This window comes from Mesitornis unicolor, unplaced genomic scaffold (assembly GCF_000695765.1).
Source record: "Mesitornis unicolor isolate BGI_N332 unplaced genomic scaffold, ASM69576v1 scaffold47712, whole genome shotgun sequence".
Lineage (NCBI taxonomy): Eukaryota > Metazoa > Chordata > Aves > Mesitornithiformes > Mesitornithidae > Mesitornis > Mesitornis unicolor.
This window is the reverse complement of record NW_010169465.1, coordinates 2,196-27,346: the sequence shown is the minus strand read 5'-3', so window position 1 is coordinate 27,346 and position 25,151 is coordinate 2,196. Positions and strand designations below refer to the sequence as shown.

At 35.8% G+C, this 25,151-nt stretch overlaps 1 protein-coding gene across 1 annotated transcript in view; it reads left to right on the top strand.

Moving 5' to 3' along the window:
- Positions 1–21,899, top strand: part of TOPAZ1 (testis and ovary specific PAZ domain containing 1) — a 33,310-nt gene extending 11,411 nt beyond the window's left edge. The window contains exons 4-19 of the mRNA XM_010179346.1: positions 178–308; positions 2,273–2,334; positions 4,562–4,679; positions 6,096–6,233; positions 10,515–10,578; positions 11,113–11,264; positions 11,479–11,571; positions 11,849–11,964; positions 13,639–13,705; positions 14,703–14,877; positions 16,423–16,523; positions 17,507–17,672; positions 17,755–17,919; positions 18,970–19,173; positions 20,269–20,452; positions 21,686–21,899. Of these exons, the coding sequence (XP_010177648.1) occupies positions 178–308; positions 2,273–2,334; positions 4,562–4,679; positions 6,096–6,233; positions 10,515–10,578; positions 11,113–11,264; positions 11,479–11,571; positions 11,849–11,964; positions 13,639–13,705; positions 14,703–14,877; positions 16,423–16,523; positions 17,507–17,672; positions 17,755–17,919; positions 18,970–19,173; positions 20,269–20,452; positions 21,686–21,899 (2,150 nt within the window). The remainder of the gene's footprint in view (positions 1–177; positions 309–2,272; positions 2,335–4,561; positions 4,680–6,095; positions 6,234–10,514; positions 10,579–11,112; positions 11,265–11,478; positions 11,572–11,848; positions 11,965–13,638; positions 13,706–14,702; positions 14,878–16,422; positions 16,524–17,506; positions 17,673–17,754; positions 17,920–18,969; positions 19,174–20,268; positions 20,453–21,685) is intronic.
- The last annotated feature ends 3,252 nt before the right edge of the window (positions 21,900–25,151 follow it).

Here is a 25,151-nt window from a genome sequence, read left to right as displayed (position 1 = left end):
TAATATTTATTTGAAATGGTTTGTGCTTTAAAGGTGAAATAATTTTACATATAAATTTCACATTTAGGAAGTCCTAAAATGTCGTTAATATTAAGGCTTTGTAATATTTAGGTAATAAAAGCTTTGTTGTCTTATAGCATGAGAAAGACATAAAATAATGTGTTTATACATCTTCAGCTAAAGATATTAAAACCCACAACTCCTCCAGAGGAAGCAGTCCTCTGGGAGATGTTCCTGAGGACTTTCTTGAAGATGGGCAACTGAGAGAACTGGATGAACTTCTAAAGAGTTTTGACGTGGACAAAAAGGTACTGAGAAATTTAAAAATTATTGTAATTGGATCATTTTAATTTCTAATGCTGTTTTATCAATAGAATTTTTAATTTCCTGAAATAAAAAGAATATTTGCGTTTCATAGATCACTGTACTATTGAAAATGTAAGTTTTGCTTGGCAGAACTTGTTTTTTTGACCTTGTCCTTAATAATTCTTCAAATTTGAAATTAAACAAGGTACCATTATATCAGTTGTACAGTTGTTACAGTAATTCTATATTACCAATTGTATGAAAATTACGGTTCTAGTGTACACCTAAGAGTACTACTGCACATATGTGACATTTTTATACAACATACCTAGTTTTAAAAGTTAAATGCTTCTCACCACACAGTCTCAGAAGGATGAGGTGGTGTTGGAAAGCTGGGGAGCTGCACAGACGTTGTGCATCCGAGGAGGATCATTCTGTGGCCATTACATTCACATTCTGACTTCCTGGCACTTCAGAGGGAACACTAAGCCATTTTCATGCTCACTGACTTGATCTGACCTTTACTCTCTCTCTGTCCTCCTCCCTCTAGATAATAAGTCTAGGTCTTTTTAAGACTTGCTGAAGTTTTATGCTATTTACTTCTTTGATAATGGATTGGAATTTCCATCTCACTGCCACTCAGATATAGCTGCTGATAGCATTTACTGTTTTCTACCACTTAAAGAGTGGATTATGTTTTTAACTGGATAAATTAAACTCTGTAATTCACATGGCTGAAAACTGGTAAGTAATTGATAAGGTAATAAAACAGTAGGCAACCAGTTTCCCTGGCAAAATCATTATTTAAAAGTAGACTAGAAATATTTCTGTCAGCAAATGGAACTGGGGCTGCTAACATCTGCTTCACAAAGTGAACAGCATCATTTTGTTCCCTGACCTCTTAGAGAGCGTAAAAGGGTCTGTCAAATAGTATAGGTTGGGGGGGATGTAGTACTTGTTGCAGTATTGCCAGGTCAGTTCCAGTTGGGACGCTTTGTAGAGTTGTGGCTTTATCAAATCAATGTCCTAATGTTTAGTTTTCTGTGCTGTGTTGGACAACAGTAAATAGGTACAATGAATCTCACGCAAACCTCAAACTTAACCAGACTTTAGCCACACAATACATGCTACAGCCCTATACCTATTCCTGTATGTGGATGGAAGACTAGCTGTGCGGACCTGAGGAGGGAGTGGAATGGCAGAACAATTCTTGCAAGTATTCTACCATCTGGAGTGATTTTTAGGTTTTGTGGATTTTTGAATGCTTTTCCAACAAATAACGTTGTGAGAAGGACAAAAACTAACCATGGAGAAAGCCTTAAAAATATTTAGAGAACTGGTAAAATTAAGTTTGGAAATCAGATGAGGGCATATCCATCTCTAATTCTTTGGATATCATATATTTGTGATATAATGTGAAGTTCAAATTACTTCATGAGTAATGGACAAAACAAAGCCAAGATTCCATGATTTTTTTTTTTATCAGTCCTTTCAGATTGTCACCCCCAAATACGTTAAGTGCTCTTTTTTCTCCATATCTCTGGGGATTTTTTTACCTATACGCCATGGTGCAAAGCTGAGCCTTAGATTTCTCCTCAGTACAGCTTTAAATTTTCATTAAACATGATGTAATGTCTTTTGTGGGCTTCTACATATCTGTCAGGTGCAGTTAAAATTGGGCAGTGGACCTAAGAATTGCTGGGATTATCAGTGGAATCAAAGAACAGTGAAGACAATCATGCCACCCTTTTTCCAATTAAAATCATTGTTGTAAAGATCACAGAGTATAATGGCAGTATTTCCATTTAAGAAGATGGTGTAAGAGTAACCCTACAGTCCAAATTACAGGTTTTACAGTCAAGACTATAAATCACACCTTCCAATGATCACTAACAGTTTTAAGTCTGTACTTTAAAGCATAACAGGCTTTGCTGTATCTGAAAGTACATTTTAAATATCTTCACAGTTCACATTTGCAGATGGAGTGCCTGATGTGAAACAAGAAAAAAAGGATGAAGCTGAGAAAAGGTATATATGCTGTGTCCTTCATGTAACCTGTGATGTGCCCCAGTTACTGTACAAATGAAATGTGATGTTTTTACTGAAACAAGTATAGTCATAGCCTGAAACTAGAAGAGAAGTTATTTTGTACCCTGCCTGGTGATGAAATATCTCCACTTTATGCCAGTGTCTCACTTTGGCATCTCAGTGTGCATATAGCATATGATACATTTCCAGCCACAATAGCACTTAGCAGAACTTTAAAAGAAAAACAAAAATCAGTGTAACTTCAGCTTTCTTTTATGCCTCTTGGGACTTTCTAAACTGAGGAAAGAATTGAAAGATCTCATTCAAATTCAGACTGACAGATATTTGAACAGCAGTTGAAAAACGCACTTAAAAACATGGCATGTAGAGTTAAGCACGTGTTTTACTGTTCTAGCTTCAAGCTGTGCTTACAGTGTTTATTGTACATATGCTTTAAAGTGTCAGACTAAGAAACTTCCATTCAACAGCAGCCCAAAAATGAAGCAGAAAAGAATTTGTAGAAAAATTATACTAAACTGGTGGAATACTGAAGTAAATAGGAGAGAAAGAACAGATATTTCAGAGTCATTTTCACAGTAATCAAGAAACCTTAGCTGGTATAGAAGAGGGTATTCCTTGTTTCCCAGCACCAGTCACATTTCTGTGACAGCCTTGAAGCATAGCAGAACTCCGTTAAATGGAGAATATTGCATCTTTTCATTAATCCACTAGAGAGCTCCAAGCTCCTCCTTTTGGTAACATATCCATTTAAATTTACCTTAGTAGCATAAATAGTGCTTTATGCTATAGAATAAGTGGATTACAGAGGATAAAATATATTTGTGCAAGTGATACTGCATTGCTTCACCTCCTTAGTTGAAATGCAGCACACTGCAGTTGGATAATAGGCATTTATTCCTCCATTTGAAGTCAGACTGTTTTCTCTAGTTTTACTCAAAAATATTACCATTGCAAAGTTTCATCTAGAAGAAAACATACTTACTGTTCTTATTTACCAAACTCCGCTTCTAGTGATGCCGTTACTTAAAAAAAAAGAAACTGATTGTAGAGCTGTATAGTTTACAGTTTCTGGCAAAATTGTGTGTAGTTTCATGCCTAGATTAGAAAGAGCTGAGTGTGTTATCCTGAAGGTAAGCTGCAATGAAAATCTTGTTGTGTCAGACCTAAGGCTGGCATCACAGAGGAGCATTAAAAAAATTTTTACACAGTAGCTTGAAAATTCTGAGTAAATAGATCTGCAGAATTTTTTCCCCACTAGTGACCAATACAATGCATTGACCAGAATAAAAATAAAGACTGATATTGAAGAATTTGACTTTATTGGATATAATTTATTATTCTCTGCTCTTTTCTTATTTCAAACTGTATTAAAAACAACTTGAAATTTAAGAAAGATTTGAATTTTCCTGGCTATGATGAGTATTAAATAGCTAGAATGTGCCCCTCATAGGGGATAGGAAGTCCATTTCTGCCTGCATACAACAAGCAGGCTGAAATGTCCTTTGTACTGATCCTAGATTCTTAATTCAAGGAGGGAAGGGAGGAAGATCTCATAAAAGGGGATTTTTTTTTTCTGTGGCTTTATTTACAAGTAAGAAAAATCACTAAGCATTTTGCTAGCAGTATTTGTAGCACATTTTAGTAGTTTAATTATCTGGAACGTACATATTTGGGAGTAGTTAAAAGCAGAACAGTCTTTAATAGGAGTTCTCTGTGAAATCACCTAAATCTTCTGCTGAGTACAGTCAGTTATTAAGAAAGAAAGCAGTTGGCTCTTCAAATCTGTTTTCAAAAGCTTTGTCGATTACTTCTCTGGCAGATACTGCATAGCAGACTACTGAAAAGTAGATGCTTCCTCAGAGGTGACAGAAAACATCTCAGTCTTCCTGTCAGCATCGTGAAAAAAGTAGAAGTGGTGCACGGGTGCCTTTTCTACTTACTTATTGAATTTCATATGGTTACACTTTAGGACAGAATAATCTCAGCTAAGATCATAATCAGATTGGACCAGGCAATGAGAGTAACGAAAGTGAAGTTGTTAGGACTGCTAGCTATTTAAATTTACAGGAAGTTTTTAAGTGTTGTGGAAAATATTGAAGAAGTTCTCATCTTTGGTACGCTTAATCCCCCTTTTTAGGCATTTAGTATATGGGAGAAGCTATATAATTTGCTTAAACAAATTTTATTTTTTTTTAATACTCGACAGTGCCTGTACATACAAAGATCTTGTGAACTGTGAACTGCTATCAGGATTGCCATTCCATGCCCGGAAAGTAAACGTCCTCAGTGAAGAAACAGTGATGAAACCACAGACAAACGGTATCGTATGCTGCATCGGTGAACCGTCCAGAATTTATTTTTACATGTGTTTTATTTACCTATAAAATCTTAATGAATTTCTTCAATTCCTAAAGGCATTGGCTGGACTTTGTTTAGTTTGCATACATAGAAGCAAAAATGCAAGCTCTCATATGGTAAGTTAGTGATGTGTTTTGGGTTGGGCTAGGTTTTTTAGCAGAATCCTATTTGGTAGGGTCAAATAGCAATATTTATTTCAATTCTGGAAAAATAGTTTAACTTTTTATGGCTAGTGATGTTGGAATGCAAAGATTACTGATAAAATGGGGTTATTTTTTTCCTTTTGAAATTAAAACTTCTGGGTATTTTTGTTCAATTTCTTTTCTTATTTCTGTAAGTTAGAAACGTTTGATAAAGTAGTGAAGTTTTTAATTTAAATGTGCTTACCCTTGAAGTTTGTGTAAAGTCTCAGTTTTAGGATAATGAATAAAACTGTAATTTAAATTACTGGCTTTAGACTGTATTAACCAAATTTTCATTAATCATTGCTGTGTCTTGAAGGAACTATAGGTATAAAGAAAAATAAGATACATGAGAGTGGTTTTAGTTTTATTACATGATCCATTTATTGCCCTCATCCTAATTTTTAGATTACAGATCTTCAGGAAAAAGTCCTTGGCTGCAATTGCAAAATTATGGAGATTTTGAGCCATGGAAGATGGAAAAAAAAGCAGTTGTAAGTTGTTAAATCCTTAATGTTTTCTGATCCTTTGGCACTAATTTTGTAATGGATATTCAGACAATTCTCTATATATCTACTCAGAAATGACAAATCTATGTATGTTTATGTTTCTGCTCCTCTAAATATAGTATCACTGAGTAAATACAATTTCTGAGAACAAAATCAGTGATGAGGGAACAGCTATTCACAGCGGAGCTTTGTTGATTTCTGTTTCTTAAGCAAAATCAAATAATGCTTTTTGTTTTTGTAGAACCAAAAAGCAGACAAGGTTTCACATGTTTAAGACAGACTGCATTATCCATTATGCTGGGCACTGAAAAAGGGTAAAGGAAATTGGTGCCCTGGAATTCTCAGACTGTTGTCCAGAGCCATGCAGGAGTTTGTCACCTTCCTTCCTCCTCTCTACTCGTTGTCCATCTGATTTAGCAGTTCTTGCAGTCGCTCTGTCTGTGGTCTTCAAGACAGATTTTTGTTGGGTTAGGCACTAACACGACATGACAAGGGACTGATCTTGGTGTGCTTTGAAATGCAACAAATACGGTATAGAGAGATGTTTCAAAGGTTTAATTGTAGATCACATTTTTTGCTTTTGTTTAGAATTCGTAGGTATTTTGAAAGGGTTGAAAAAGTTAGCATGTTTGCTTTAAAAAATACTATTTGTTGGGGTTTTTCAGCTTGTTTTAATTTTATTTTATTTTAGGCTTCTCATTCAATCCAGCAGATCCTCGAGATGATGGAGTTGCCCCGTAAATACTGCAGATTTTATTTCATGACTTTACGCGGATGTGAAAGAGCAAAATGTTGGTTTTGGCATGTTCCTGAAGAAGGGGATGAAAAGGTAAAGAGATTTATTGAAGAAAGGAACACTTTTTAAATGCAAAACAACATCTCCTTTGTTCTTTTATATATGGAAAGGAAGTAAATTTCAGAGACTGTTGGATCAAAACTTAGACTTTTCAAGAGAATAGACATCAGCACAAGAGCAAGAATTAGGCTGTAGAAATACAGAGTAGTAGAATGGGGAGATTCTGATACATTCCTGTCCTAAGCATCTGTAAGCAAACCCAAACTTTGTACACATTCTTAAAGTCAAAAGCCATCTATAGTATATTACTTTCTGCATTTTTTTTGCAGTAGGGGCATGTCTGTTTAAAGGCGCTGTAATCTCCTCATATGGAGCATCAATTCTCATATTTAGAAGCAAAAATACTTTTGCAGTGATAGGCAGAGTAGATGCATTTTCACACCATTTAACAAAAATTATGAGTCTGTAACATTTCAAGAGCTATGCAAGGCAAGGTAATTGTGCTGTCATGTAATAAGATTTTGAAATTGGCTGTATGAAAATGAGACTTAAGTGGTTCTGTAAATCACTTGGAAGCAAACAACTAAACAAAGACAAATGCCTAAAGTTGTCCTCATCAGGTCTTACAAGATTTGTTACCTACCATCTTATTGGTATGAGTATGATTTTATCATTACAGAATTACAGAATCAAAAGTGTAAAAAGTGACATGTAGTGAACCTGTTAGACCTAAATATTAAAAAGACAAAGAGAAAGGTGTCCTCCTTGATATCTTAAATGTGCTCTCAGATTTTTTAAAATACGGCAGTGTAATTTGGTTTTATTTTTCTTAATATTTTCTCTTCTCCTTTTTATGTCTCAAAAAATAGCTGGGTTTTTTTTTCCTAATGCTTTGTAACCCCTTTGAAAATTTATGTGACAGCTTAAAAATACTAAGATAATTTGAGCGTAATTTTTTATGAGACATTTTCCTTTTTCCTCAGCTGTGAAATATCTTTGACAGGCTGTAGTAAATACCAGTAATTTTCAGCTAGTTTGTATGAACTATTATGGTTTGTAGTGCTTCATTATATACAGACACATTAAAGAATTAAATTATTTGCCTAAAACTATTAAAATCCATTCCATTTGATTTTACTTGTGGTGCTGTACTCCAGCAGACTTACTGTTCTGCCCACCAATCCTAGCCTCACTTTCTTGGTAGTCTGGAAGTATATGTTGGGATTTGTTTGTGTGTTTATTTAATTTTTAGAACTGTCCATTTAAAAGTGGTAATAGGCCAAGCACCTCATGGTGGCACCAAAGTACATAAATGGGAGGCAGGTAAAGCAGCAACAAAGTTATCGAGTCAAATACAGGGAAAATAAATCTCTTTAGTAGCTGTTATGCAGACTGGTAGTTCACTTGCTCTTGGTATTAAGTTTTCAATGATGATCATTCCCAGAATTTTTGAAGATAAATACATTTCCCTGTAATGGACATTCCCTTGTTTTCATTAAGTAACTTCTTGATGCTTTAAAGCATAACTTACTAGGATTTTAGAGTCTTCATAGTTGTGACTGATCGCACAACTCAGCAGTGATTTAATTCATAAAAACATCATATGTTTTGAAAATCAGCATGCTCTTGAGCTCAGCAAGTTCTACAAGTTACCAGCTTTATTTATTTGTTTAAAGATGCCTTTAATTTCAAACAGTGAGATCTCTTTTGTATTAGGCAAAATAAACAAAACTATTAAGATTGTGTATTAAATGCTACACAAAGTATTTAACGGAGGGAATCTTACCAATGTGTGTCAGTGTCTCATGGGGAAAATGGGTAAAGAAGATGAAGCCGTACTCTTCTCAGTGGTGCCCAGTGAAAGGACAAGAGACAGTGGGCATAAATTGAAATTACAGGCACTTCAGTTTGGCTTGAATGATATTTCAGACTGTAGCATAGATAATAATTGCACGGTTAAATAAGTGGTTTGAAAACATGTCTTTATACAAACTGTATTTTTCTGTTTGATTTTATTTGTTTTGTGCAGCTTTCTTATTAACCCTTTAAATTCATATCTACTAAAGAAATGTTTACTTTTTATGACTTCTTTTTGCTTGATCCTATGAACCTTTATCTGGAAACAAACAGGATATAAAATAGGAAGATTTCTGCCTTCATTAATGTTGTCTTGCAACTTCAGGGCCTTAGGTGTATGCTTCTGTTGTGGGTTTTGTTTCGTTTTGTTTTGGTTTTTTTTAATCTGGCTTCTTAAAGAAATGAGACCTAAAGTTACTCTGTCTTTTTATTACTGTCTCTAAACACCTTTAATTTTTGAACCTGTTGGTCAGTGTCAGCCACATTTAATATGGAGCATGTGTCTCAAAGATGCCACAGGGTTCATAAACAGAATCTTATCTAAGGATCCTGCTTTTGACTCCTGAGTGAAGGGCTGTAGCATGGGCTTTTCCCCCTTATTAAACATCAGAGTGCACACTGATGGGGAGATGCTGAAGGATTTCATAAATTCTGGTGCTTGTCCTTCTGATTTAAGCACCTCTGTGTTACTGCAGTAGAACTGTGTTTTGCTGGACAGTCAGCTTCTTGTATAAGATACACAGCCCTTTGTTATGGCTGTTTTTAATAAAAAAATTGTCATGTTAGATGAGTTGTGGAATCAACTCATAGGTGACAGAACAGTGTGATCTATATTACCTTTTGAAAATGGAAATTGTCTCTTTCATGTACTTTCATTCGAAATCTATTATGGCTAACTCAAAATCTAGAGATTCTGACATTTTTACATGGTCTGTAGGTTCAATTACACCTTTTAAAATGGAAGCAACTGAATCAACTGAAGCCTCCTAGAAGCTGTAAATGAATAACACATTTAGTTTCCGTTATGAACGTAATGCAACGTGTCTCATGATTAAATACTACTACAACTGGATTTTCCAAGCAATTTCACTAATGCTTGGAACAGTCAGAGCTCCAGATGCAATCTTGGCTTTTTTTGGGAGTCAGTCCAAAGAAGGAGGAAAACAGATTCTGAAAGAAGGCAAACTAATTTACATGCTGCAAGCATGTGCTAAAGTTTGTTTTAGAAATGCCCTCAGCCACCTGGGATTGTAGATATGGATTACATTAGTTAACCCACTGCCAAGTGACACTGCATATATATTAATGATCAAAGATTCTACAAGATTTTTCTCAAAGGTATGTCTTAGACTATAGTTCAGCAACATTATGACACTTGCAAAATAAAACCAGTAAGTTTTATTTATATTCAGCATATTTGCATGTACAGGTTTTGTGTTCTTTGACTTCATGAATGGTTTTTAAAAAAGAAAGATGTCATGGCCATAAGCCAGTATCTTCAGCTTTGATGATCCTTAAGTGGATCCTGTCTTATTTTGAAGTTGCATGTAAAAATAAGCCCGATACAGTTCTGTGGTAACATGACAACTAATTTAGTGCATTTTCCGTCTCTTCATTTTTAATTCTTTCACCAAATAGTATTAAATATAACCCACTTATGTTGATGTGCAGAAAGACTGTAAATGTTCCAGAAGTGACAAAGGTTATCTGAAAGGGTGGCTATTTTTCTCCTAACTTGGAATTCTAAGATTTAATCTCAGTAGTCTTTATTTCTTCGTCTGTATAGATGGAGCAAAATGTGTATGTATCCACTTAATGTGTAAGTTGACAGCTTAAGATGTTAAGACAAGAATGTTCCAATACCAAATAACATGAAATAACTGGGTGTGGATTTTTTTTTGGTCAAGTGAGGCTGAGGTGAAATGGTTCATTAAATCAAGTTAGCTCTGAGTTTTTTCTTCTGTGTCCTTATGAGTGATTCTTTGTGATGATCAATATTACCAGCTTCATTTGTAGATTACTTTTTGACTTCTTAGTTGGTGCATTCATGTAATTTTTCTTGATCATGTTTTCACTTTCACCTTTTTGCTTCCCTTTCTCTGTTTGTTTATAGTCTGCCTCATTTATACAAATTCTGAAGTAGCTGTATTGTCAGGGGGTTTTTTGCTTGCTATGAGTATATACACACACATGCTTGCAGTCGTGGTCACAGCAGCTCCTTTCCCAAACATTTAATCTACATTATTTTTCTGTTTGATTTGCTGTCCTTTTGGTAGTGCCTTTGCCTACAGACCTCATTACCTTCTCTTACCATTTCCCAGTATGAATAAGTAATATTTACATTAAATACAATGTAAAGCACATTTCCTTATAGAACTCATGTTTGTGGATCATTCTTTTGTTTGGCATCAACTGAGGTAACATTTTACTATGGATTTTTTTTTCTCTTTTTTCTAGGTTTGCATGGACATACTTAGGACATACACTAGTACCAAGGAACCAGGCCTTCTAAAACGTGCAGGTATGCTATAGTAGTAGCTTTTGTTGTATGTCTTATACTTAGCTTATTTAAAGCAAATTAACTAGGCTGTCAGGAAAGAAATGGGTGCCACTTCAACAGTAAGTAAAAAGTTCTGATTTTGAAGGAATACATCCAATCCATGTATTTTCATGTTTCAGTTTCCCATTGAGGCTAGGTATTTAGATGCACAGTTATCTTGGGAGGTTGTTACAAATCTTACTTCCACAGAAAATGAACTTAGCATGAATGGAACTAGACCTGAGAGTAGAAATGAGCAACTGGGAACGAAGGGAGGTTTAACGGAACCAAAATTTTAAGGCACTTTTGAATACCCTGGCCAAACATCACAAACCCGATAACTCTGGAACTGAACTCTTGAAATGAAGTGATGTTACAGCACCCAAACAGCTTCAGTTTAGTTCTTTTACATTAACATATATGCAAACAATTACAATTCAACGTATTTTAGGGACAGCAGTTGATTCAGATCCATCCAGTTACCCCAGAGTGAAATTAATTTAATTGCTTTTTCAGTCCAAATATTTGTGAAGTATTACAGAGAAGTTACTCCTGGCGTGGATTTTTCTTCTCAAGTGCTGAATGATCTTCTCATTTCTTTGCTCAAGAACTGTTTGTTGTGGGAAGTATTTAAGATATTGAATGTAACTGTACGAATCAATGCACTGGTAGGTGATCTTGTAGTATTTTTAAAATCTTTGATCCACACTTTCTTAGTTTTTTTGAGTACTGTGCCATTTGTAGTAGTAAGTTTGTTTTTACTCTGGTACTCAAATCTTTGGGTAAAAACAACAGCAATTCAAAAGTTCCTGTTATAAAAACTCTTAAGCTTTCTCATTGAACAGAGCTGCAAAACTGATCGTGCTTTTTTGTCTAAATTAGCCTGCTGTAGATGTTCTTCTGAAAGTTTTTGAGCATGTGGCTTCTTTGAATATAAGAGACGCTGTGCCTACATTAATCAGTACCTTTCGTAAGGTATGAGTTTGATTGTACTACTTGTTGGAATTTCTGAATACCTTGCCTGTTTTAAAAGTCAAGCATATCACTTTAATATTATTTCAGTACTGTTTTTTAAGGGCTACATTGTAACTAGCTGAATTTCTGGTACGGGTTTCCATTTCTCTCTTTTTTTTTGGCTGAGATTCACTGTGGCATGTTTATCCTGCTGTTGTTTTCCACTTGCCTCTGGAAATATGTAAGTGAACACAAGTTTTTGTATGCTTACTTTTGTTCCTCCCGTTTGATATTACAGCTCATTGATGCTGGTATGCTCCTTCAGTTAGAACATTTTGACTGTATTATTAAATTCCTTCACCAATTGCAAGTTTCCAGTCAGGAAATAAATACTGTTTTGAACATAAAATCCAGGTATGTGTTTAAGGAGCTATTTTATGATTATATCTGTCTAGTTCCTTCTTCAGGTTCTATTTTTATACATTTATGTAAAAACTTTTGAAAGGCAATTAGAAAATGCAAATTTAGAGTTCTGGATGAGGATACTGTCATATTGTGCCTAATTGTATTTTAAAGCGCTGTCAGTCTATTGTGCTTCAAAGATCAAGAATTGTTAAGGCAGAGCTTAGATTTTGACCACAGTTATGATTATTGTTTTCTGTATTGATCATCACTGTACAATGTGTTGCCAGCCATGCTACAAGCTTATATAACAGTAGTCAAATTAGAAACATCATGGTTTAATACATCATTTGGGCCTGCGTAAGCAACAGTACTTTCACGTACTTTACCATGAGATCAATCAGACATTGGAACAATCTCCCAGGAGAAGTGGTAAATTCCCCTACACTGATCATTTTTAAGAGTCAGCTTGGCAGGGTGCTGACTCATCTCATTTAAACTAGACTTTTACCTTGAGAGGTTGGACTTATACGATCCTTGTGGTCCCTTCCAACCTGGTATTCTATGATTCTGTGATTCAACAAACAACTCTTCTAGGCAGTAAGAGGATTAGTTATAATCTGAAGTAGTTTTCTAGCTCATTTACTGTGTGACTGCATAAACACTTGTGCCAACACAACCAGGGAGGAGGGTCATTTTTTTAAGTACTGCTGGATTATCCTGGGCAAAAGGTGAAATCACAGCCCAAATCAGTTCCAAAACTGTTCATATCTCCTCTTCACTTGTGGATTGTGATCCTTTTTTTCCTGTATCATCAGCATCATACATGCACACACAAGTTGAGAAACTAAATTTGTGATTCATAAAGCAACCTTTGATTCTTAGAGGAAACCACATATGCAGCATCTACCATGTGAAAACAAGCCATCACTGTTTCAAGTGAAAGCACTGTAGAAATGATTTGCTGCTTTTCATACTTTTCCCATAGAGTACCTTTCAGCCACAGATCTCAGTGTTTTACCAGTACAACTTACCACACATGCTGGAGGTAATTTTTAGCACTCCTTTGAACAGGAATCTGATTGACAAAGGAAAGACTCTTTCTAGGTTGCCTCAGTACATATGTGTTTCAGCACAAACTGAAAAACAGTCTGTGTGAAGACTGAGCAGCTCTGCTACTTGAACTCCATGCAATAGCTCATTCATGTGTAGGTTCTGTAGCTCTACATGATAGCACCACACTGGGTAGATGTATTCATTGTTTCAACATCAGAATCGAGTATTATGCACCTAGATATTTCAAGCTGAATAGCACTTTCTTTCATGGAATTAACTTTTCTGTTACCTTTATGTCAGGAATACATACAATAGAGTTCTGCATTTACTTAATTGATTGCAAGTCTTATTCATACCTTTTCAGTTACATTTCTTCTGAGACAAGGGAATATTTTCTGTGAAAATAGTTCTCCTCAATTATTTGCTTAATATGTGTGCTGACATCCCTTGCCATGATTGTAAATGTCTGTTTTCCATGTCCAGTTCATATACTGTGGAGTAAATAGGATCAAAAATCACATCAGTTTTTAGTTCCTATATGATAATTTGTTGATCACCTTCTGATAGTGCATAATTTAGTTCAGTAGGATGTGTTAAAAATAAGTATTAATATTTGTTTTCTTACAGAAGATTTCAGGAAAGACATTTTGAAAAGAACTGGCTTTTTGACTTTAACTTGGCAGTGGCTGAAATTCAGGTACAGTATATGCATTCTTCAGACCTTTTGGAATACTTAAACCGTGACTTCTTTTAAACCTATAAGAAATAGCAATTTCTACATCATTTAAAATCAGTAGGCTTTTTTATTAAGTATATTGAGATTACAATAAAATATTTTTATGCAAAGCCGTATTTGGGAAAGATTAACATGCAAGGGGAAACTGGCTATTCTGTGATGTCGATATTTTAATTTACATACCTGGAGTTTTTATCTTGCTTTGTATCTTAATTCAAATATTTTATAATTTTAAGCAATTATTTCCAGTGCCTTACATTTGTTGTGATTATAGTTGTTATTTGTACATCATTCCTCACCAAAATTATTTAATAAATTTTTTGGCAGATAGAACTACTGGCACAATTGTAAAAGGCTGTAATTGGCATCACTAAGTGGGTATTTTAAAGACTAAGAAAATATTATTAAAAAATCTTCAATTTTACACTTGCATCTTTCATATTCAAGGACAAATTGCTTATTATGCACAATTATAATATAGTTTACATATTGCGCTTACTGCACAGGTCCTGAGACCAAAATTTAAGAAGGGAAGAACACTGACTGATTTTTTACCCCTTTAATACCAAAGTCATCAAGTGATCTGGCAAGCAAAAGCCTAATTCGTATAGAAAATAACCGTGAATTTGGTATGCATCGTGCAGAAAAAAAAGATAGTAAAATACTGGATGAATGCCAGCTCTTAAATAGTATGAATAAGTTATGAGCTTTACCAATTGGGGTCATGACAAATGGAAAAAGGATTTTAATTTCTTGAGGGACGACAGTGATTAGCAGTCCATGCAAGTTAGGCAAAATGTAACTGTGCCATATTGAACGGAGAGGTTCTTGGCAGCAGCGTTTCACCTGCATCTTTTTTCTGCTTTAAGTCCATCCCAAGTGTATCTCTTGAATTTCAGTATATTTTCTGGTGTTCTGGAAGCAGGTTTGCTTATATTTACCCCTTGCCTTTTTGCAGCATTGCAAGGAAAAAAGTGATTGGACCAAGCTGGGAGCTTTGTATGTGAATGCGAGAACTGGATGTGAACATTTTTATGATCTTCAGAAACTGTCTTTATGTATTGCTGAAATATTAACCAGAGACTCGGAGACAGACAGACCAGGAGTTCCTTTTTGTGATTTTGCTGATGCAGGTAAAATTAAGATGCAATAAATGCTTTTTGTTCATCTCTATTCTTTGTAGAGTTTTTAAAAGAGGTAAAAAACAAATTCATATACTATTTTCTGAACAGTAGTTATTTTTATGTTACAATATTCAGAATTACTTGAGATGCAAATACAATCAGCCAAATTGCTCAATAGAAACCATTTTCTAGTCGAAGTAAAATCCACAGTGCTTACACTTACAGTCAAAGAAAGTTCTGAAAGAACATTTGAGCTTTGTGAAATCAAGAAGAGAAGCTGAAATTGGTGATCTTTCAATAAGAATGTCCTATTCTCAGGACAAAGGCAAACATATTTAAGTATTATCATGTGAATTTTCACACTCTAAATAACATAAACTTTAGAATGTAAATACAGCTATATATATTTGTATATTTCAAAACATATTGAACAGGATTACATCATATATATAATACATACTTTTTTGTTTTAGTAATTTGGGTTTTCAGAACTATTTCATGCTCTAAAGAACCAAGAATTTCTGCAAAGGCTGGGTCCACAAAATTCCTAGTTTTTTAATAGTTCTGGTGGGTTTTCTTACCCCTCTTCTTCCTACGCCTCTTCATTTATGTATCTGTATCATACTTCCTAGTAAGTTTGCAGAAAACTGAGGCTCGGTGAAGTGTCAGTGGGATATTAAAGCATTTTATAATGGATAACTCAGATCATTTTCAGTCTGTATTAACTACTAAAAAATGAGGAGTATTTATTCCAGATACATGGCCTGACCTTTCTGACCACAGACTTCCATATTATAAAACAGCTATCACAGCTTCCAGTTGTGACACAGACAGGAGATTTTAGTGGGACTCAGAATTTAGTCTGTCTTCCCTGGAGAAGTGGTGTGCAAACTGATAGGCATCTCTGTCAGTAAAAAAATTTCAGCACTCACCCTCTATCTGTCTGTCTGTCTGTCTGTCTATCTATCACTTGTACCACTGCACTAACATATTAAGTACATTATGAAACATACACAAAAATAGAAATTCGAAAGATGATATAAAGATGAAATAAACACTACTTTAAGGAATATTTTATTTATTGTTATTTTTAATGGGACAAAAAGTATTTTCTTCCCACAGCTGAGTAGTTTGTTGTGCTCACACCCCACTTGAGTGACCCCTGCTCTAGAATACCAACAGTGCTTCCAAAGTGATTGTATAATATGGTTGGAAAACCTTGTAATTACTCCATTCTGTAACTGCCAACATTTCTCCATGGTGCCAGAAAATACAAAGCTTACTTTACAAGAAATGATGTTACTAAATTTTCCCATTACATGTCCAAGCATCTTACGGATAAATTAGGCTGCCATGAAATAGTATCTGAACAAACTTTAGTTATTTACGCCACTTCTGGTGTTAAGACTTAGGAAGTTACTAATTTTAATGGCAAATATTTCAGAAAGTATATTTAATATTTTCACAATGACTGTGTTTTTCAAGTGTGTAATTTCTTTAAAACTGCATTGAAATGTAAAATTAAAAATAAAACTGTTTTTTTGTTCTTTGCAGTAATGAAGAATTCACAACATAATGAAGCAGACAGAATTATCATTGGAAGGATTGGGATAAGTGTAATGTATTCGTATCACAAAGTACTACAGTGGGTAAAGGTATACTAGACTATAGGAATCTGACTGGAAGAAAAGGAACATATCGTTCCTTTTCTAGATGTTAAACTGTGTGTCTCGAGTTGAATGGCTGGATGTGCCACCTGCCTCCCCACCATCTTAGTACCTCTTAACTGATGCACTGACTAAGCAAGACTAAACATGTCTAGTTCGGAGTTTTATTTGTGATGTTTGACCAGCAAGGTGCAGCCAGACAGGACAGCTGCTGAATCCTGCCTGTCCTTGCCTTGCTGGGGACTTAATTTGATATCCTGCCTTGACTCAGTAATCAGCTTTTTTCGATTGGTCAGATCACAATTATCTTCAAGACTGCTATCTTTCTTCCATCTTTGACTGAAAAGGCCAGCCAAAAAGTTAAGAGGAGCTTCTGTAGGAAACCAGTTCACATACCAACCTGGAATATGACGATAAATTTGTTGACTCTTACACCTTTGGCCAGATAGGCCCAACTTTTTGCAGCTTATCATCCTGCTGGGTACAACTATGTTTTCGTTGACTTATGCTGGAGTAATTGTTTCAGATAAACAATTATGCCTCTGCTGCAAAATGAAAACTCTCTGTACAACTTTTTTAGAATTTTACAGGTTGTGTGCTGAATGGAATCAAAAGAGTAAAAATATTTAAAAAAGAAAGTAAACAAATACAAATTAATTACAAAGTATATTAAAAATACTGTATAGGAACATTATATAGTAGAAATAATGGTAAGGGGAATACTGTGCTGGGTACTGTTCAACAATGGGTTGGTGGGGGTTTTTTGCTTAGCCAGTCAAAAAAACCTTACTCTTCGTTAGAAATTTTGCTATACTTTTTTTTTTCTGACTCAGTTTGAATAGCTAAACTGATGCCTATAAGTCTGTATCACCGAATTAAATGTGCTGTATTTTGTGTAAATATAATCTGTTTTCACAGATACCAACACCTTCTCTGACCCTCCCTCTTTCCCTTTTTCCCTCTTATGCTAGGGAAGGAAGGTTTTGGATAAATTGCATGAGCTACAGATACATTTTACAGTCTTGAAAGGACTTATAGGTGCAGAGGGGTCAGCATCAAGATGTCAAATTGTTAATAAAGCTGCAGAAATCTTTCTTAAAACTGGAAGTTTGGATGGAGCTATATGGGTACTGAGAGGTAAGCTTGTCTTCTAGAAAAAAGTCTCAGTGTCCAGCAGTTTCAGTTCATAGAAATAACATTGCACTGTTGATTGCCACAGAATCAGAGTGGACCACAAGTGAACCATTGTGGCCCTGTGATAAAGTGGACATCCTCAGCCGACACAATCTGTTAAGTACACTAGTGCAAAAATACTTGACGAAGAGTTTATACAGGGAGGCATTTGAAGTTCTGCAGAACTTACCAGGTTTTCAAAATAATTCCGGTAAGTAAAGAAAAAGGTACTGTGTTAAGAGCTAAAAATGTAACAGATGATTCAGTACTTACTCTTTTTGTTTTCCAGCTAATATTTGTTGAAAAACTAAGTTTTAGACAAGCCTTTTTTTTTCCCAAAGAGCGCAATGTCAATTAAAATGTGCATTGTACTCTGCAGCACTTGCAGCACACACACATGCATGTACACATACACACACACAATTTACATATCTGTCCTCTTTTTCCAATTGGCTCAGTTACACAGGGCAACAGGAAAGACTCACAAAATTTTTAAGGATCATAAATGGTCTATACAATAAGATTAATTAGGGATATCATTGGGGCAATTCGTTTTATCTGAACTTCAGATTAATGCATTGTTTTTTTCAATAACTGAGCTAGCTAACCTAGGCTTCTTTACATACCATGTGAAGAACTGAGTGCTCTTTTGGGCTCAATTTGTCTGACAGATTTTGAAAGCATACTTCAAAATGAGCTGTATAGTTACTTAGGCTCCACTGAGGAAACTTCAAGTGATTCCTGTGTGTAGGTCTCAGTCCTGTGTTAGGAGAGCTTAGCTGGAAGACCATCCACTTGGAGAATCCAAAAAGGATCCAGTGCCTTGAGGCATGAGGTGGATACAATGCTGCTCAGTCCTGCCAAGAGGGGGACAGTTGCATGGAAGAGGACTGTTCACAGTAAGAGTAGAAGCAGAACATGGAGCACCAAGGTGATTTTTATTGGTGCAGATTTTAAGTCTGAGACATCAGGTGAAGATTGTATTTATAGGGTTGGGCAAGTGAATATATTTTTATCTGATCCTGTTGGTTTTGGCAGAAAATGACTATTTGGACCTTAACACTTCTCTTTCACAACGTAAATGAACTAACTGTATGAAAAGGCTTTTGATCAATAAAGCATTATCCTAAGTTATCTCAACCTTGTTCCATTTTGCTGATAGAAGCAAGAGTCCTGATTTAGGTACTGATTGAGAAGCAGTTCTTCGATTACATTTGCATTTGACTTAATTCAGTAGTTAATATTCTTCATTTCATTTCAGATACTGTAGATGTTTCTCAGTACAGCTGCCTTTTTAACATGCTGATAAATGCCTGTTTTGAGAGCAAGAACCTTGGGGTCTCATCTTCTGCAGTAGACTTCATGCTTTCAAAAAACATGGCTATTGATTTTTCTTTACTTAGAGGATTAATCACAGCTTTGGGAAGAAGTTCTTTATGGTCAAAAGCTAGGACCTATTACAAGAGTAAGTTGCTTCTTAAACAATATCCTTCCCTTGCGTTCTTTTGATAACGTGCTCATAACGGCTCAGTGTGTTGGGAAGAAATTGGCAAGAGTATACTTTGTAAGAAGAAAACGGTACTTTCTGTGTCACTGTCAGGTATTTATTTGTAACCAAAATTGGGAAGTAGTGACAGTTGAAAATATGAATCCATGCATACTACCAGGCATGAAATAAATGTAATTCTGATAAAATTGGGGGTTTTTTACGTTCCGTTTCAGAATTTCAAAAATGTGAACCCTGAAGTGGTTAAAAAGTGCATCATTTTCACTTTTTCATCTAGGCAAATTAGATTTCCTTATACTTGTGCTCAGAGCTGTGGTGGGAAAATTATTAATATTTAAGACTTGAGAGGTCTGGCTACGTTTATCCTAAGTAAAAGGAAGTACCTTTCAACTAAAAGCTAACAGTCTGTGATTGTTTTCAACTCCCCAGTTCTGAGCTAAGATAAGATAATACTGGGTGTGCCACCCTGATAGGGTCCACCAAGAGCCATCTCTTCATATTGTCACATTATTTACTGTTTGAGTCATCTGAGAATTGTGACTGCTAGCAAGCTCCTTAAGGAGTCCATCCCTCTTGGGATGGATACTTGGCTTTGTTAACATTGAAGTGATTGGTTTTCCTTGCCTTTTTTTTTTTCCTGAAATGCTATAAAGGTGGGGTCTCTGGGATCACTTGGCATAAGACAGGGGAGCAGAGGGGAGGATGCTGTTCAAATGTCTTCTCACCGTGATTATAGTTAATAGAGCTTCTGTCTAACCTGTTGTAAATTGTAGTTGTGATGTTATGCATTTGGAGTCCCTGGATTTCTGACAGAGCTTTTTAATCATCGCTGATAATATTCATTGATAAAAATAACATTTTACAGCAGTGACTATTATGAGGGAATACTGTTTGCCATGTTCTCAAATCAGGCCATTTCACAGGTAAAATAGTAAAATCCATTAAGAGTTTGGCGTTTTTTTTCTTCCACATTCCTAGCCACGTATTGAAGAAAACAGATCTACGTTCAGTATTGGCAATCCTAATTCCTTACTTTTCTGCATTTACTCTCAGGTGCTTTATCATTGGGTTGCTACCCACCACTGCAGGGAAATTTACATCACAAACGTTTGATGATTCCATCTTACCTGTCTGAGGTTGAGATGCTGTTGGCCATCGAAATATTTCTTGTTTCAAATGCCAGTGATATTCGAAGTCCAATGGGTACTAGTCAGAGTCTTCAAATAATACTGAAAAGGTTTGTTGTCTCAAAGGTACCAGTTTGTTTGTATCATGTAATTAACGAGAGATCTTATTTTTCGTTGGCTAGGAAAGGTAATGCTTAGCTTTAAACTTGTTTTTAGTCCTTGTTTCTAAACCGATTATAGAACAGTAAGTGTTTGGGGGTTTTATTATTAGTATTTTCTTTACAACTGTGTAGCAGAAAAGTAATTGTTCCAGAGTGATACTGACCTGTGTTCCCTAACTGAATGTGTCTACCCCACTAAGAGTGTACTGTATTTTCAAAACCAGGGTAGCTTGATGTCTTGCTATATAGATGAAGCAGTGGAGTAGAAGGGCGCAGTCAAAATGTTACTTCTTTCAAAAAGCAACTCTAACAATTTCTTGGCTGTTTTTTAGAAAGTGAATGAAGCCATTTTATTTGATTCTTTTTATAGGGGATATCTCAATATTAAATTTGTTAGATGTTTTTTCCCTTTCTGTAAGACTTACTACCTTCAGTTAAAAATGTGTTACGTTGCTTTTTCCTTTTGTCCATAAACCACCAACCACTGTCACTAGATTTTACCTATAAATTATTTTTCAAGACCCCATTTTCTCTAAGATTGACTGTCTCAGCATCAAAGTATGAAACTGCATAGAAAAGCTACATTTGTTAAGAAGGATGAACAGAGGCGTCTCAAATGCTCTGTCTTCCCTCAAGGAATACATCTCTTAAATTTGTTCTTTTGATAAATCATACAGTTTTTATCTTTTGTTTTCATGTGTGTGCTATTGTACCTCTGCTTGTTTGCTTAAAGAGTAAGTTCTGCTCTTGCGAAAACATGGCCATGACATTGAGGCGCATCCGTATTCCAAAAGTGATTACATGCCAAAAATGAGTAATCCTTTTGGATTCAAGCATGTACATGAATTCTTGCTGTATCCAGTTCATAAAACGGTTTACTTTCCTTTACTGAATTTTCCAGCCTGGAGTCAAACATTCCTTCATGAAACATGCTGTGTACATTGCAGACTTACTTTGCACTGCCATTAAATAATATGTTAAAAATGTACTTTTTGTAACTTTTTAATTCTTCAGAATGATTTACTAAAATTTTTAGGAAATTAACATAATCAATTATAAATGAAGTGAACACGAGGCATTATTGTAATGTTTTTGTAATCTTGTTGCTAGTATAAAGTGTCAGGCAAGTGACATAGGGCCTCTACGGTACCTAATTTTGTATTTCTGAAAATTCACTTACAGATGTGAAGATCAGACAGCTCAGAGTAAAAGTGACTATCAAGTGGCAGTGGAGAGACTGATCCTGGCTGCTCGTCTGTCTGATCCAAAGCTTTTTCTGAAGCATATGACAATGAATGTTAATATGGAAGAAGTTTACAGCTTGGAGCTTACATCTGCTCTAAAATGGGTTCAGGAGAATATGAAATGGGCTGGGAAGGTCTGGCTGTTTCAGTAGTCATTAAACAGTAAGGATTTTTGGGTTTTAATGGTTAAAGCAGTCATCATTGAAAATAATACAAATTAGTAAAGGCAGTTCCCACTGTGTTCAGACTGTGCCTTACTGATCTACAGCTAGGCTTCAAACTCAAGTTGGTTTTTTTTAAATATTTCTATTGATGATAATGTAGATAGTAGCACAGAATGAGTGATTTTTTCCTAACTGTATAGACTGTCACACTGACTTGCACAGATGTTTTGTAATGGCATCTTTAGATAACGAGGAAGCTGCAGCCTCAGAACCTACATTCTCCTTTTGTACGAAGTATCTGGCACTAACTGTTACTTTTCTCCCAGCAGGTGTATGTACACTCAGCCTTGACTGAGTGTATCTACTGTTCTTGAGTGAGACTTTTTCCACATTGCTTCATAGTCTGTAGAAGTACTACATGTTTCCTTTTGTCTTCCTTGCAGTATCTTCTGAGGATATTGTCCCATCTGTGTGCCCCTTAGAGCTTAATTTCCTTACTCCAAAAACCCAGTAAAAAGCACTAAGAGTAAAGTAACTTCAAAATCACTTGAGACATGCCTGACTTGGGATACCTTCCTTCACAGAACTGAGAGTCTACACAAGTTGCTCACAGCTGAAGGTGTAGCTGTGTCTTGATGATAACTTGTATATGGCTTCACATCTGTATATACATGCATACTTCCACTGAAAAGGAAAACTTACTCTCTCCCTTGATTGTGCTCTTAGAGGGAAGTGGTTTTGCCCATTTTTGAGTTTCTGCCAACTGGATGATGAGATGGAGGCTTCTAGCAAGCTGGTTCTTGCATTCCTGGTTCTTCAGGAATTCTTTTTTCCACCTGCAAATCCTGAATCAGATTCGGAGCATGAATGGCTTGAGTTATACTTAACCTACTCATGAAGAAAACGAAACATTTTGTATCTGAAAACTCTCATGGCAAAAGTTGATACTTGCCTGAGCTCCCCACTTCTGCAGTGTTAGTTTAGATCTCCAGTACCAACCTTCACAAACATGCCAGTAATACAGTTCTTTTGTACCTGCTTTCCATACCCTTTAGAGCTTTTTGTCCTGAAAATTTTTGCTCCCTTGGATGTAGAAGTTCATGGGTCTTTTAAGGCTGTTCCATCATAAGTGATATCAAGATGATGGCACAAGCCCTCAATGTTTTAAGAATCTTTCCCACCTTTAGGGCAGCATTATTGAAGGTGTCCTTTGCGCCTCTGAATCATGAAAGCTGTCATGATCCTAGTGCTGGAAGGTTGTGGAGGATTTTGGAGGGGTGTTGGTGTTTTGGGCTTTTTTGGGGGAGTGCCACTCTAGTGTTGAGGTTCATGCCATTAAACAGATGTCATTTATCTGACCAACAGTTGTTAGATTTCTGACCCTCTTCAGGGTCAGGTCCTGACCCTTTTTGATACCAGTGCTCATCCAGTCAGTCTGGTTGTTGCTACTGGAAGAGAGAGGATTGAATCTGATGACCACCAAGATCACTGCCTTCCTCCTGTGCCACCTAAACAGAAAAATCCAAGGATAGAGGCTCTTGTGTTTTCACAGGCTATTGTTCTTCTGTAGGGATCTCACCTGCATTTCTTCTTAAAAAATGGTAGATTCAATATTAACAATCAAATGGCACTTCTTTAAAGGCTCCTTACCTCAAAATTTCTCTTGAGGAACAGATGGCACTAGTTCAGACAGACTTTGTCTTCCACCACTTGTAAGGCTCTCCACCTGGTGAAATCCAGTAGCTGAAAGACACTGGTCAGGTTTCAGATGAGGTATCTAAACTGATATTCTTCCAGCCACTGAAGCATTAGTGGCAAGAGCAATTTTGGAAAGTTTCAACAAACTAAAACTGGCAGTGAGAAACTAAGTCATTTTTGCTAATTACTTTTTGTAAGATCCTTTATAGCTTAATCTCCCTTGGAATTAGACAGGCTATCTGAACTTCAGCTAAATCCCACACTTCTGTAAGTGGTACCAGATGTGGCTAATACTGTGTTTGAGAGACACAGAAGGACAAAATTGTCATAGTAATCTGTATGGCTTCAAAGCTTGGGATGTTCTCAAGACAGCATTATTTTCCCCATTATAAGCAACCTTGAATTTTCACTTAGATTATCCCCAGAAAAAAAATCCAAATGTTGCTTTATTTTTCAGACAAAGGTTAATCATTGACCTTCTAGCTTAACTTGGAACTGTGTAAAATTTATGCAATGTTTTGGCTCCATCTCCTCAGTATCATCGTCAGCTGATAGGATGCAATCTCAGCCATGTTTTTTATATTAACAAGCAAAGCAAGCTCCCTACAGCATAGCTCAGAAGTTTTGTTACAACTGGTGCATCTGGTGTTTGTGTCAATACAGTGTTTCTCCCTCTCACCACGATAAACCAGTAGGCAATTTTAACAACTTTACTGTCAATCCTGTATTTCACATTTTTCTATTGTCTGGGTCCACTTGAAATACCATCCAAGTCTGGTCATTTTGGGGTGTATCAAAATGTGAGAAAGGTTTATTCAGCAGCATTCTCAGTACTGCTTTGGTGACAGAAATTCCATGTGCTAAATAGGACAGAACTCCACTGTGGAATTAAAATGAGCCTGGAAAGGTAAGAAAAGGTTCCAAATTATAAAGTTAGGTACAACAGAGACAATGCGGTTTTGCAGAGCCAGCCACTCCATAGATCCTATCCATATTTTTGCTTTTCCTCAGCTATAAGTTACTGTTTCTTAGTAGTTGAAAGAATTTCTGTGTTTGAGAGTAAGCAACTCATTTGATGTATTTTTCATGTAGGAAATAAAATTTTTGTTTACCTGTTTCCAGAGACAAATGTGCAAAAAAAATTTCCTGTGCTGTGCTCTGTAGCTAGGTCTGGACAACGCTGTGCTCCTTCTGTATGTTTTTAGATGCATGAGAAATTCTCTTTGTGAAAATCTCTCTTTAATTTCCACTGATTACAAGGTATGCTCTTGGTAAGATTACTTTTGTTAGGTGTGGACAGTTTCTTGTAACTAAAACAGAATAATGTTGTTTGGAAGACTTACCACAATTTTCTTTCAAAGCACTGGTGGTTTTGAGAGTTTCTTAACCCACATAAGGGATGGAGGTGAGAAGCTGGAAATAGAAGCTTGATGTTTTATAAAGAGCAGCTGGGGGGATCATTCTGGAGGAGCTGTTGTTAATAAACGTTTTCTTATTCGTTGTATCCAAAATATCTCTGAGTCAGTATTGTCATTAAATTAT